The 13,805-nt window shown below is 40.1% G+C and overlaps 1 protein-coding gene across 21 annotated transcripts in view; it reads right to left on the bottom strand.

Moving 5' to 3' along the window:
* Positions 1 to 13,805, bottom strand: part of FMN1 (formin 1) — a 433,864-nt gene that overhangs the window by 21,161 nt on the left and 398,898 nt on the right. For 11 of the 21 annotated variants that reach the window (XR_012022361.1, XR_012022362.1, XM_072808314.1 and 8 more), the window contains 2 exons: positions 11,859 to 11,943; positions 261 to 473 (listed from right to left, as the gene is read on the bottom strand). Coding sequence is in view for 11 of the 21 variants with exons in the window: in XM_072808314.1 (XP_072664415.1) it covers positions 261 to 473; positions 11,859 to 11,943 (298 nt within the window). In the remaining 10 variants the exon portion in view is untranslated. Of the gene's footprint in view, positions 1 to 170; positions 9,177 to 11,858; positions 11,944 to 13,805 lie in introns of those variants that run through there. The other 10 variants (XR_012022366.1, XR_012022363.1, XR_012022364.1 and 7 more) reach the window with 6 other exon arrangements.

The following is a 13,805-nucleotide window of genomic DNA, read 5'->3' as shown; positions in this document are numbered from 1 at the left end:
TGCTTGAAAAGAATTTTGTACCTTGTGCTTAGTGCTAGAACACAATACAGTTTCATTTCTGTTCTGTTTCCCAGTTTGAAGTCACCAATACTTATGGTTCTGCCTGTATGCCCCCACTTTGGGCAATTTATCTTCAGGCAGTATTGTTTTTGTCAGCCTAGCTGAGCCAATGCCTGGCTGGTTGGCCTCCAGCACCTAGCCAGATTGTCCGCTGTTGGTGGGATGGAAGAGGGAGAAGGAAGGAAACAGGATGGACTTACCATTACCCAGCTCTTGCAACTCAGTAATAACACTGTGCTTGAGCAGCAATGAATGTCACAGATGACTGGCATCCTCCACAGGAAAGCACTGTTGGGAGACTGTCCTGAGTGTCTCCTGAAAACAAATCTGCAGCACACACCGGCAGACATGAAACCAAGATTTATTAAAATATTCTCATCATATTTACAATTGGAAGCCATGAATGCAGTTCTCTGAAAATTGCAAAAAATAGAGTTCTCTTAAAACAAATTAACAGAGGTATCAACAGATTAGGATAAATATAATCTATCACAGAGCTAGAATTCTTTGAATAGACAATCTACATTTTCTAACCAATATATATTATATACAAAAATACACTTGATGTGGTGACCAAATAGTGTCAAGGAGGAAAAAAATATATATATAGACACACACATTTCATTATGTACAAGTCAATATTGGTTCCTTCACCTTTTTTAAAAATAAATACTTCATTTGGTTGCAAATGACATTTACAAATCCAACTAATGAGCATTTCTCAGCTTTGACAAAATTAAATATGCAAATTAGAAACATATATTTTTAAAAATTTAAAGGGAAAAAAATACCTGAATCCAATGAGCTTATATTAAAAAATGTCCAAGAGCATGTAATGTAAGGTTTCATGTCTGTAAAGTGCCTTCTCATTTCTCAAACTGTCTTCGTTATTGCTTAAAATCCTTTAATATTACAGATTGATCTAATGTTTAACAGAAAAGCCAAGATTTTTCCAGGGCCAAAAATTAACTACTTAGGAACATGCTTACACTTTTTTTTAAAGCACTTTCAAGAGTGTATCAGTTACTGTTGATCTGAAAATAACCGCAAATTGTCAACATCCTGATCCAGATTCGTGTAGATGTTTGGATCATGAGTAGTAGTAAGAATGGGGTGGCAATAAAAAGCCTGTGATTCAAACTATTTGCACAGAATTAAATCAATTTCTTCAGCAGTGCAAAAAAGTTACTTCAGATTCAAAAATTTAGTCTTATGCATCGTAGATGGTGAGAACCTGGACTGATTTCTAATTTATCAAACTCCCTAATTAGGCAGTTTTAAAGTACAATCTAAGAGAAATTGAAAAGCACTAGAACCCTCCCTTCAACCTTCTTAAAGGAGAATAAAATGAAAAAGAAATGCATTTTCCATCTCTTTTATGGATTTTTCCCTCTTTGCCTAAGTGATGAGGTGATGCTGACATTAACAGGAGGCAGTCACAGCACTGTGTCTCACTTGGTGACAGCAAAGTGCCTCGGTCCAAAGGGCTGAGGAATGGCGCTTCATGCTGCGTGGGGGGAAGAGCTAAGAAAGGCTAGGTCCTAGAGAAACTAGAAAGATAAAGTGAGCGAAAAAGCTGTGGGCTGTAAAGGAAGGGGAGGCCAAAGAGCAAGTATTAAAGCAAGAAAAGTGAAATGAAGTTAGCTGCCAAAATGACTTTGGGACAGGCACAGAGAAAACAGGAAGGCGCATGCACACTCCGCCCCATGGGAACGAATCTGAAAGGTAATGGAATAATTTCAGCAAGCACAGGCCAGTCTCACCAGGGTACCTGCTTTCCCAGCACGTTGTCAGGCATGGACCGATACCAGAAACTGAACACTCCTGTTTGCCTAATACAGATTCCTGGAGCCCATGATAGAAGACGGCAAAAACCACCAGGCCCATAACAGTGCATTATACCAGCAAAGCATTGCACCCCGGCCGTGTTCAAATTTTCCTTCTCTCCGTCTCATGCTGTACTCCCACAATCCATTGCTTACCATCTCCCAAGGCCGTAGGGAGATGTAACTGTGTGGATCAAATGCATCAAATGCTTGCTTTTAGGAAGCAGCGTCTGGGGTCCAGGGTGTCACTGAGAAAATTAAACCCTAACTGACTTGAAGTAACTTAACTTGTTAGGCCTGATTCCTATTAGGATGCTGACTGATTTCACTTAGGTTCTGGGCATACAGCTCAGGGCTGAATTTCCAGGCCAAAGTATGATCCCTTAAATCAAAATCCAGGGGCACCCTGCTTCCCACGCTAGTCTGAATTAAAACTCAATGAGAGGAAAAAACTATGATGAATCAATGACATGTTTTCTCTAAACAATTATTCAATTTCAAATTTTGTAAGTTTCTGCCATTTTAGGAGTATTTTAGATTCCTTCTCAAAAGGGAAGTCTTTTTTTTTTTTAATGCTTATTGTCTTTGAAGATTATATATTTTGCTAACAGTAGGGTCATATTATGTGTGTCTTGAGAAATTGAAGAATTATAAAATTAATGATTTGGTATAGACCTATCCTTTTGGTGGACCCCAAAATCCTATGTATGGCACTCTGGACAGACAGAAGAAGTGCACTACTTTCCTCTCATTTACAGATTTGTTTCCAAAGGAAATGGATGTCTTTGGAGGATTATACAGAATGCGGTTCTGGTGGGGCTGAAACCACCATCTTTAGGCCTTGGTGGCCAGATAGAAAAAAGTAAGACTATAGCTAGGGATAAGTTGCCAAAAACAAAGCGGGGGGGGGGGGGGGAGCTACTTAAAGTTTGCTCAAACCTACTTAAGATGTAAAGATTTTGAATCTCTTTCTAGTCTCTTATTGGAGAGTAGTACAATTTTTGTAAGCTATATACCCATTTTTATGCTTCTCATAGAAACTTAGAATTCAAAATCTGCCCCAAGAGTTCCCAGAGAGTTGATCATTCCTGTTTATTGTCCACACTGTGGGGAGGTAGAGAGTAATTTCCCTGTACACTCAGATGTCTATGGGACTAGCCTTTCATTTTGGAAGGATGGCCCAGATGAATAAACAAAAACACATTTGTTTCATGAGACAAAGAATAGAAGCAAGCTCTGGAAGAGAACAATGATGAAAGGAAGCACAATTTTGCCAAAGATGTTGACAAACCACAGTGAATACATGCCTAAGAATGAATCCATGCTAGGTATAAGATGGGGGCTCCCAAAATAGTGAGAAATATTCATTCTCTCAGAAGACCTCCTTAAAGTTTCAAAGACAGAAAGCCCCTTGGTGTCTGCACAGGTAAAATTTAGGGAAATGCTCAGCCAACAAAATAGCCTAAATATAGTAGAAGTTGTTTATTCCATGGAGAAGAACGCCAAATTCTTGGGAGGTGAATTTCTGCTGGAAACTATGGGCTCATTTGCATCTTCCTAGCCCAATGCTCTCAAATTTCACACAAACCATAAAAAAATAGCTCCCAGAAGTATTTGGATTAGCTTTTAGAAAAGGAGGCAGACTGGGGTTTCTTAGTACACTTAAGACAAGATTAAAAAACAGAAAATCATATGACCATATAGATGGAATGCAGAGGGATAAATTAATGGCTTTAGCTACCACTTTCCTATAAAAAAATGATATTAACTTGGTCTTCCCCAGATCATGGAATGCAGGCAAAGTTCATGAACAAGTACTTCATAGATGTATATACAATAAAGTCCAGAGTTCATTTGAGCTCCTGACTGAAGTGAACCATCATACCAGAGAAGAATGAAAACAAAAAGGTGTTTTTTGTGTGTGTTACTGGTTATCACTGGGCTGGGCTGGTTGAGAGTGGGGGGAAGTGAACCCAGGAAGCTCTACTTGAGGACAGCTGCACAAGGGCTTTGTGAGAGTAGTTAGCTAGCTGCCATTTTAATATCTTCACAGTTCCAATTAAATTGTCAAGTACATGAACTTCCACATCCTAGGTGCATATCACAGCGTTGATTAAGAGTCTTGGCATGAATATGGCTACCGAACTGGCTTCAACCCTGCATGTTAAAATGCTCTTGAATTCACTACTTCCCAGCAAAGAATCCATTTGGGAGAGTTTGGGAGATTGCCGACTCCTTGGAAGGGGAAATAAAGAATTGTGAAACTAGCATTCAGTACTCTAAGAAGGTGTCAACAACTGATGGGTGTGCAGAAATGCCACAAAATGGGCCTCTCGCTCACATACAGCTATGAGTAACAAGAGCCTAGCGATGCCTGGATTTAATTGCTAACGGGGTTATAAATACTGTGATGTGAGTCTGCAGCCACCACCACGCTGAGGCCAATCTCTGAAGGTGCTTTTCTTTAAGTGACTTTTGCACCAATAATAGAGAAGATTCCAAGCAGCTGGATTGTTTTTCTCTATAGCCAGAAGACGGAAACATATTCAACACATGACTTGCATTTTGGCAAGGCTAAAAACGATTCAAACTTTGCAAATGTTAAATACTATTATTTTGGCAACATAGCCTTCTCTTGTGTTGCTGATTTCTTCATGATGACAAAGTAGCTGACATGAATGAAAGTTCATTTCTTCATTCAGTCCACTTTCTTGAGCTGAATTATTCCTAAAGGTACAATAGGTGAAATGTAGTTCTGACGGCCTTCCAGATGTTCTGCACATTTATCAACTGCTCTTAAGAGAACCCAGAGTAAGGATGGCGGAATGGTCTGGCCACTTCTTCCACAATATCACACCACTTCTCCATATATGTGGCTTTTAAAAAAAAGTACACTATTCAGGGAAATCCTTGACTCTTTCAAATCCACACTCTAAAAATTTCCTGTTTGAGGCTAAAGTCTCAAATGGGCCACAGACAGCTCTTACTTTGTCCATACTCATCAGCTCTCACGGCTGTTCCAATCTTTCTGTGCTCAGGATTTCCATAACTTTGGATTTCACAGTATGTCCACATTTGGTGTGGTTTAGAAACTAATAAACTAATTTGTGAAATACCAAATCTACTGATGTTTTTTTCTTTCCCTTCTAGCTTTTGGTCACTTTTTTTTTTCCTGATTAGAACAGGCACAATGAAAGAAAATCATGCATGAATCTAACTATTTTATAAAATGATATATTTGATATTTGGATCAGATATTTTTTGGGGAAAAAAAGCTATGCATTTTGGACTTCTTTCTTCTTGACACAGAAAGCTCCAACTTGGTTTTTATCTTTATTTGGGGAGGGGAGAATACCACAAAATAAGCCTGATGTAGGAGGTCAGGGAATGAAGAAGTTTCCCTGTTAAGGTTATAGTTTGGTTACTGGAAAAGAACCCATAGGTCTGCACTACTGATTCCCCTCGATACTCAGACCAGGCACTGTCTTAGGCTCTACTGTGGCAGGCAATGTTGTGTGCAATGATCTGTGGCCATGATGTCAGGCAAGAGAGAAACAGAAACAGAAATGAGAAAATGTAACATTCAAGAAAGCAAGAATATCATTAAAATGAAAATACCCCCACTGCACACAAAAAATCTACAGAGAGATGTACAGTCCCAAGCCAACAGGCTAATCTTTACCAAAAATAACACGACTCTTCCGCTACATCCAATCTTGGTCCTTGAATGAACCATGGCAATGACTTGCACATTTTGCAGGAGGTTTCCAATCCCCCACCAGAGTTTTACTCCTTCCTTCAGTTTTTCCAGCTTCTCCACCAGCAGCATATGAAGTGTTTCTTTAGGAAATGCCTTTCTTTATGGTTCTTAGGAAAAAGAGAGGTGCCTAAAGTGGGCCCAGTAGCTTACTGGGGGGCAAGAGGGGACACAAGACTAGCACCCAGTCTGACAATTGATTCCTCAACCACACCACTAGTTTGTTTTGGCTAGGTCATTTAAAGATGTACTCACACAGCTGGGTTTCCTTATTCTACTTCCCAGGTTTCAGAAATTGTTTTTCCATTACTCCTAGATACTTGTGGGGGGGCATTTGAAGAGACATGTCAACTCAAAGATTCAAAAGGCAGCAGGACCATCATCATCATGATCATCTATTTCTGTTTGGCCACACTTTTCTCTTTCTGTGACTCCTTCCCACCCCCACTGTTAAGCTAATTTTTGTGTTAAAACCACATATCACACCATCTTCTAACCTGATCTTTGACACCTCACAGGCCTGATGCTTTTTACCTAACATGTTTATATCATGCTTTAGTGTCATGTATGATAACTTGTATGCTTGATGACGATTGCAGGTTACTCATGCAAGAATCCAAATTGCTATCCAACTAACTATGCTTCAGGAATGACTCTTGGCTAGAAGAGATGATGTTGCTTCTACGTCAAGGTTTTTCAGAGTCTGGTTAGTAAAGGTGGGTGTGAGTGTCTTGTTAAACACAGAGTAGCAATACTGGCCACTCTACCTCTAGTTTGGGGAGGGCTGTTCTTAGAAGAGCTACTCAAACCCTGCTTGGCTAACATGCTCAAGCTGCTTAAGTGGTACACTTACTTCCTCTCCATGACAAGTTTGGAGAAACCTGTTGCATTTAACATAAACTCAATTGCATTTTAGAGGGATTTTTTTCAAGGGGCCCCAGGTTGTTTTAGATGGCCCACCTTGAACAAACTCTTGTGAACTTCTACTGAGCTTGACTTGTGTTAGAAATAAAGGCTGTGCCAACACTGCAGTAAATGTATGAACTTGGGAGGCAGCACTGAGATACACATTGCAGGATCCAAGTTGGGTAAGAACAATGGAGATTCCACCCTAGTGTCTTAATACACTAATTTACTATATTTGACTAGTCGGATAAAATTACCATGTTTCCCCAATAGAGCAGGCAAAGTATAGTCTTTGGAAACAGGTATTTTACTGCCAATTTCTAGTCTGTCCATGTGGATGGAATCCTATGTGGGCTGCATTTGTCTAACTTTCACACTAAACATTTCCATTCATTCTTCAGCACTGGTTCCCTGAGAGCATGCATATTCTTGCAGGCCATAGTGACAGCCCTGTTTACTGTCAGTGATTTTCTTGGGAGTATCCTTCTTAAAGACCTGAAGTGGACCAGGGATCCCCCTGAAACCACCTGCTGCTCTCACCCATCAAGTCTGTGGGGACCAATGAGGATTTCAACACATGTTGATTTCACTGAGCTCAAAGTTGATCCCCAAGGAATAGGCAAGACAGGCACTTTTCTCCCACATGATAATACAAGAAGGAATGTCACAGAGCAAGGACTGTCACAGAGCACAGGATGGCTGTAAGTGGAATTTGTTTTAAATTGATGAATTTCTTCGGTTTTCTTCATACTTAGGTGGAAATGAAGACAAATAACATAAGAAAACAGTATGGAAAGCTTCTTGCTCCTGAGCAACTTCCTTTAGTGATGTCAGTTCTTTACCAGCTTTTTTGTTTTGCTTGTCTCATCTCTTACGTTGAATGGGAAAAGAAGAACCCAACTATGCTACCATATTCCTTTATTTTGAATTATTAGAGAAGGTGGTTAGCACCTGGACAAATATGGCTTCTGAGATTTGATTTGATCCTGATTATATTATATTAGGATACAGTTCTGCTTTAATTAGCTGACTCTATTAGGGGTTCCCTGAGGGGGCTAATAATTGGCAGGCAGTCCTGGGTGGACACTCAGGCACCTGGTGAATTGAGAGGTTCTGGGAAGAGGCTGGGGTTAGGGGCAAGGCCACACATGGAAGCCCAATCAGGAAGGGTTTTAAGGTTCTTATACACCTCTAGACTGTTGTCCACCAACTCAAGGAGAAGGTTTGGACCTCTTTCCCTTCAAGGCAAAAATGGATAGTCTTTGATTCTCTTCTCAATTCACCCCCAGTCCGCTCTCTTTTCCTTTCACAAGACAGATTTGAAGAGAGACAGCTTCAGGAAAAAAGTGTCAGGGGAAAAGTCCATGATGGTTTCCCTTGTGATTCAAGGGGCAGTGGTCATATGGGCTCCCAGGATCAGAAAAAGCTGTCTATGAGTGATATTTCACTCAAAGCTTAATATTAATGTAATAACCTTTTCATTTTGACATAAAGAACTTTTTTATGCTCTTAATTTTTTCAATGTTTAAGACTTTTGCTTCACCTTAGGTCACAGGCCTATCAGTCAAGGTCACGATGAAAGGCTACCAGTAGCATTTGCTCTCCTGTTTGGAAACTGCCTCCTGAAGGTGGTGGGAGGTGTACGGATGTGCACAGTCCCAGAACACAATGCAGGGCGTGGCTGCATGCCAACACAGCCTTACCCATTCATAAACAGTCTGAAATGTGAAATGTGCTGTTACTGGGTCACCTGCCCAAGCAGGTACTTTGACCTCCAGAACTGTGGTGGCTTGGGTATCACTGTTTCTCCAGGGGTTAGGGTGCAGAATTTTGCCAGGCAAAGAAACCACAATGAACTTGCATAAAAACAAAGAAATAGGTCTTGCTCACTGGTTGATGTCAACTTCCTGTCTAGTAATTTCTTCTTCAGGATGAATTTATGGCTATTTAGTTCCCTCTCCACCCATGTATAATTCCATCTCCATCCTTTCCATAATATGAACAACAACAAGGACAACAAAATAACTCTTTCTCTCATTTGGAAAATAAATAGTCTAGGATGGCTTAAAATATAGTTTTGGTAAGTTTCAACATTTTTGATGAGAAAGATGCTTTAGGATATCACCGCAACAGGATCAAAATTAAGATCAATAGTCACACCGCAGGGCATAAAGACCAAGGCTTGAACTCTCTCAAGGCAACTGTCATAGAAGATCCTTCTTTTCTTCTGTCAAAAGTTTATATATATCAAGCTTGTATTAGAAAGCTTCAAATCTCCACTTTTAAAACCATTTGGAAAATCTTGGTATTTCTTCTGGTCTTGTAATGGAGTGACTTTGGACCTCTATAAGAAACAATAATCAAATATTCCTGCAATGTTCTCTTAAACAGTTTCTCATTGTTCCTGTGCCTTAACAAGGGACTCCCTTAAGGCATGGGGTGCTCCCTGCAATGACCTCAGAAGAGATGAGCAAAACAAACATTTGGTGATATATCTTTCAAGAACTTTCTGCAGCACTAATGTTGCAAAGGACCATGCAAGAAAATGCATCTTGCTGCCGTCATTCTCACATAGCTCTGTGTTAGTTAGTGGTCACGCTGGCTTCTTTCTGACGCAGTCTTTCTTTCTGTTGTTTGAGGAAAAAAATAGGAGTTTATTATCATTCTTTTTTCTAAATTTTCATATTCCCAAATTTTGATAGATTTTTCAAAGTTTTGAGATGATGAATAGAGTTGTACTCAACTCTACAATGATGAATAGAGCTGTACTCAATGCCCTAGAAATGCGAGTAATTCTATCCTTTCCTGAAATCCTGTTACCTGCTCCTCTCACCCTTACTTTTCAAAAGCAAACAACGAGTAACCAGCTAATCAATCAATGATACCCATCTAAAAGAATGACCTTTAACATGCTAGGCTGGTCTGCTCTCTTCCTCTGTGACAAAGAGCCTAACTTTCCAGCATTGCTCAAAGACTCCTCCTACCCCCGTGTTGTCTTTTTTTTTTTTTTTTTTAAGTTTTATTTATTTATTCATGAGAGACACAGAGAGAGAGAGAGGCAGAGACATAGGCAGAGAGAGAAGCAGGCTCCCTACAGGGAGCCTGATGTGGGACTTGATCCTGGGATTCGATCCTGGGACTCCAGGATCATGCCCTGGGCCAAAGGCAGGCATTTAACCACTGAGCCGCCCAGGCGTCCCCCATGTTCAGTCTATTAATGGAATTAGGGAACACTTAAGAAATAGTTTCTAGGGAGACTAGATAGAAAAAAAAATCAGTTTCCCACTTGAATGCAACTGCATACAGCTAGGTTGGTGGACCTGAACAAAGGCTATGTGAAATGGAAGAGGAGCAGATTTAATTCATGCAGCGTGGAGGAAACTCCCAACTTGCCATGGATGTTCTTCTCTGCTCTCCCTGAGCTTCCTGCCCAGGGACAGCCTTCTGAAGAGGAAGGACATGAAAGTCTGCTGGCAAGATACAAATACAGACAAGAAAATGAAAAACAGAAACATGGACCCTCACTGTTGCTAGGACTTTTGAGAAATAAAATATTAAGCCTATTGTGGATGGGTGTGTCTACTCTTTGGGTGGGCAAATAGAAGTCTATGAAAGAAATGGAAGAGGTATATTCCTTTGCACAGAGAGGCCCCTTGTGAACAGATAAATCCTCAGCTGCCTAAGACATATGAGATGTGGTGCACCGAACTACTAACTGGGCCTATATATAAACTCAAGCGGGTGATTTTTAAGCACCTATCCTAAGTTTCGATGACATCTCTGACTTGGGAGGTTGAATTAGGAATCCGTTTATGAGCTCTTCCCAAATCCCCACTCAAATAAACAACAAAAGAAACAACCCTAACGAGTTGAGGATCACAACTGGGAGCTAGCTCACAGTGGAGGCCACCTATAAAAAAAAAAAAAATGCCACAGTAAAGCCACTGTTTCTCCTTTGTCTCCAGGGCTCCATTCATTCTGTGCCCCTGGAAGTAAGGTTTGGCTGTGATAGTTAGGCTAGAGGCTCAAATTAGAGGGCTGGGGACAGGGGGATGGGCTGACCAAGGAGGAAGATGAAAGTTAGGATTGAACCCACTGCCACTGAAAATGCTACAAGTAAATGTAAGAAATACACCATCAAAGAGGCACAGGGGATGTGTCCATTTGGGTAGGAGCTATGTCCACCAACTGTGGCTTTCTCTGCTCAAGCCATATGACCCTGGCTTCTCCATCTCTCACTCAACATTCATTTAGCTGCTGATGGGGCTTCTAGGATGAGAGACACCATAACCAACCAACAGAAAAAAAAACTCACTTCACAACTTAAACCTCACTTAGATGGTCAAAAAGTTTAAAAGAATCTGTCAAATGGTACTTAGAACTCAAAAGGATAAAAAGTAAGTAGCTGTGGGATACTAGAGCACAGGGGAGGTAGGGTCTGAAAATCAAAGTGAGGAGAGTGATACTCCCACTTACCACTCATTGCTATTCTCCAGGCAGGGCCAACTAATGCTGCCTAAATTCATAATAACAAGAAAAACAGCTAACATTTTTAAGCTCTTATTATATGCCAGCCACTTCATATGTCTGTTTCCTCAAAATAATCCTAAAGCAAAGGTAGTATTACTTCTCTTTTCCAAAATGAAGCAAAGTAATTTCAGTAAGGTTTTACAACTAGTAAGCAGCTGAGCTGGGATTTGAACCCCAACACCTTGGGTTCCTAACCATTTAGCTATTCCAACGATGGTCTCTAACTACCGTAGAGGTCAAGCTTCATTGGAAACCTTTCTGAATGAGACCATGGAGGACAATTCTCCCTCCCACTCCCACCTGGGAAGACAGACTAACCTCCAGGTTTCTAGCCCATGGAGAGATGTCAGGGGACCAAGAGTCTGGGCCTGGTTTCTGCTATTCACTTGTGAAATGATCCTAGGTTGGCTGTATCTTTTTGCATCTTGGTTTTCCCAATTATCTAAAGAGTATCATCTCTACCCCTTTCTTAAATGCTCAAACATGTCAGAAAAAGGCACTTTGAGAAAAGGGGATGACCTGGGGTGTGAAAGGGTGTGGCATGGCAAGTGACTACATTTGCTTGATCAGGAAATGATGTTTGTTGGGTCTGCTGGGAGAATACTGGAAGTTATGTTTTGTTCCTCACTCCCTTCTTACCTATGCTACTCTGGGATGGGAACTGAGAATCTGGATACTACTCATTCTTTTGGGTTTTATCCTTTAAATTCAGACACACTCCTAGATGCACCCCAGTTATAAGGAAAACTCTTGAGGTTATGTTGAAACATGCGTCTCACCAGACTAGCCGTGGGATTGATTTTCTTTGTCTCCACTTTCTTCTCTGATGTCAGCTTGCTCACTGATTCCTGAGCCATTTTCAATCTGAAAATCAATCGAAACAGGGAGTGGGAGGGGGAAGGAGCAGGAGAGAGGGGAAAAAAAAAGTAAGAGGTTAGGTTAAACAGGTATCCAAATGCTTTTAAATGAATCAATTGGCAGTCTGGAGATCTAAGGAATGGGTTCTCAAGTCTTTCATGATCAAATACGAACTCTAATCAGGTGCGAAGGGATGTTTCTAGGTTATCAAAACTGAATTTCCTTCACTGGCTGAGAGGCTCATTTAGGTGACTTCAGTGACCAATGCAGGAGCTTCTTCTGATCTATGGAATGCTAGGTGCACCTAACTGACTCTCAGTGAACACTTCAAGGCACTCTGGCTTGGGATCCATTCAGCAGATAATACATAGCCAATTTTGAAAACTGCAGTTTTGAGGAAACATGAAAACTACAAATTCTAAAATATACTGATTCATGCCAAGTGAAAAGGCAACCTACAAGATGGAAGAAAATATCTGTAAATCATATATCTAGTAAGGGACTTGTATTCAGAATATATGAAGAACTCTTATAATTCAAATAAAAAGACAAACTGCCCACTGAGAAAATAGGCCAAAGATGACATACAAAGGGCTGATAAGCCTATGAATAGACACTCAACATCATTAGTTACCAGGGCAATGCTGATCAAAGCCCCAAGATAACACTGCATATCTACTAGGATTCTAGAATTAAAAAGAAAGATAGTAATAAGTGTCATAGGTACAGATGTAGATAAAATTGGAATCCTCATACATTGCTGATGGGATTCTAAAATGGTGTAGTCACTTTGGCAGTTTCAAAAATGTTAAGCATAGTTATCATATGACCCAGCAATATATCTATATCTATATCTACAGGTTAGGTATGTATGTATGTATGTATGTGTGTGTGTGTGTGTATATATATATATGAATGAAAATATATGTTCATACAAAAATTTTCATATAAATGTTTATGGCAACATTATTCATAATTGCCTAGTACAAATAGCCAAAAGGATAAACAAAAAGTGGTTTACCCACAGTGGAATAGTTCTGGGCCATGAAAAAGAATGAAGTGATGGTACATGCTATAGCATGGAAGAGCCTCAAAAATCTACATATCATATGATTCCATTTGTATGAAATGTCCAGAATAGGCAAATCTACCAAGATTGAAACTAGATGAGCAACCTGGGGCTGGGCTGGGGGAGAGGAGGGAAGGGAATGCCTGCTAATGGGTAAAAGAGTTTCTCCTAGAATTAAGTAGTGATGGTGGCACATCCTGGTGAATATGCTAAAAACCACTAGACTGCACACTTTAAAAAGGTGAACTTCATAGTACATGAATTATGTCATCATATTTGCACATTCAATAGTTAGACTGAGGCTATCTCAATAGTTAGACTGAGGCTATCTCTAGTGCAGCTTCAGGTGCAGTGCAATTACCCACTTACTTCTTCACTTAGCTAATTTTACACAATTTACTTAAAACATATGCTTATTAGTAATTCAATCTCCCTGCCTACAAGCACAAGTAAGTCATGATGAATTCAACGTGCTAACTTGTGCATCAGAAAAGAAATAAGAATGAGACAAAGATGAATAATGGTTGATATAACCTAAGATATACATCTTCAGAGCTGCCAGGATACAGGTCTAAGTGTATACACCACTGACTATTTCTACACATTTCCATTTGCAGCAATAACTATGACTATGCCCACACAAGAAGAGAATCATCCAAAGGATCAAACCCTTGGGTGACCAGGTACATTGTCAATGAGCAGTCATATTTTGAAAGGAATCTTTTTTTTCTAAACAGTTCTCAACAGCAGGCTTAAAATATTGGTAAACCATGTTGTAAACAGATATGCTGTCATTCAG

Source organism: Canis lupus, chromosome 32 (genome assembly GCF_048164855.1).
Source record: "Canis lupus baileyi chromosome 32, mCanLup2.hap1, whole genome shotgun sequence".
Lineage (NCBI taxonomy): Eukaryota > Metazoa > Chordata > Mammalia > Carnivora > Canidae > Canis > Canis lupus.
The sequence above is the reverse complement of the archived record's forward strand: the minus strand, read 5'-3'. Positions and strand labels throughout refer to the sequence as shown.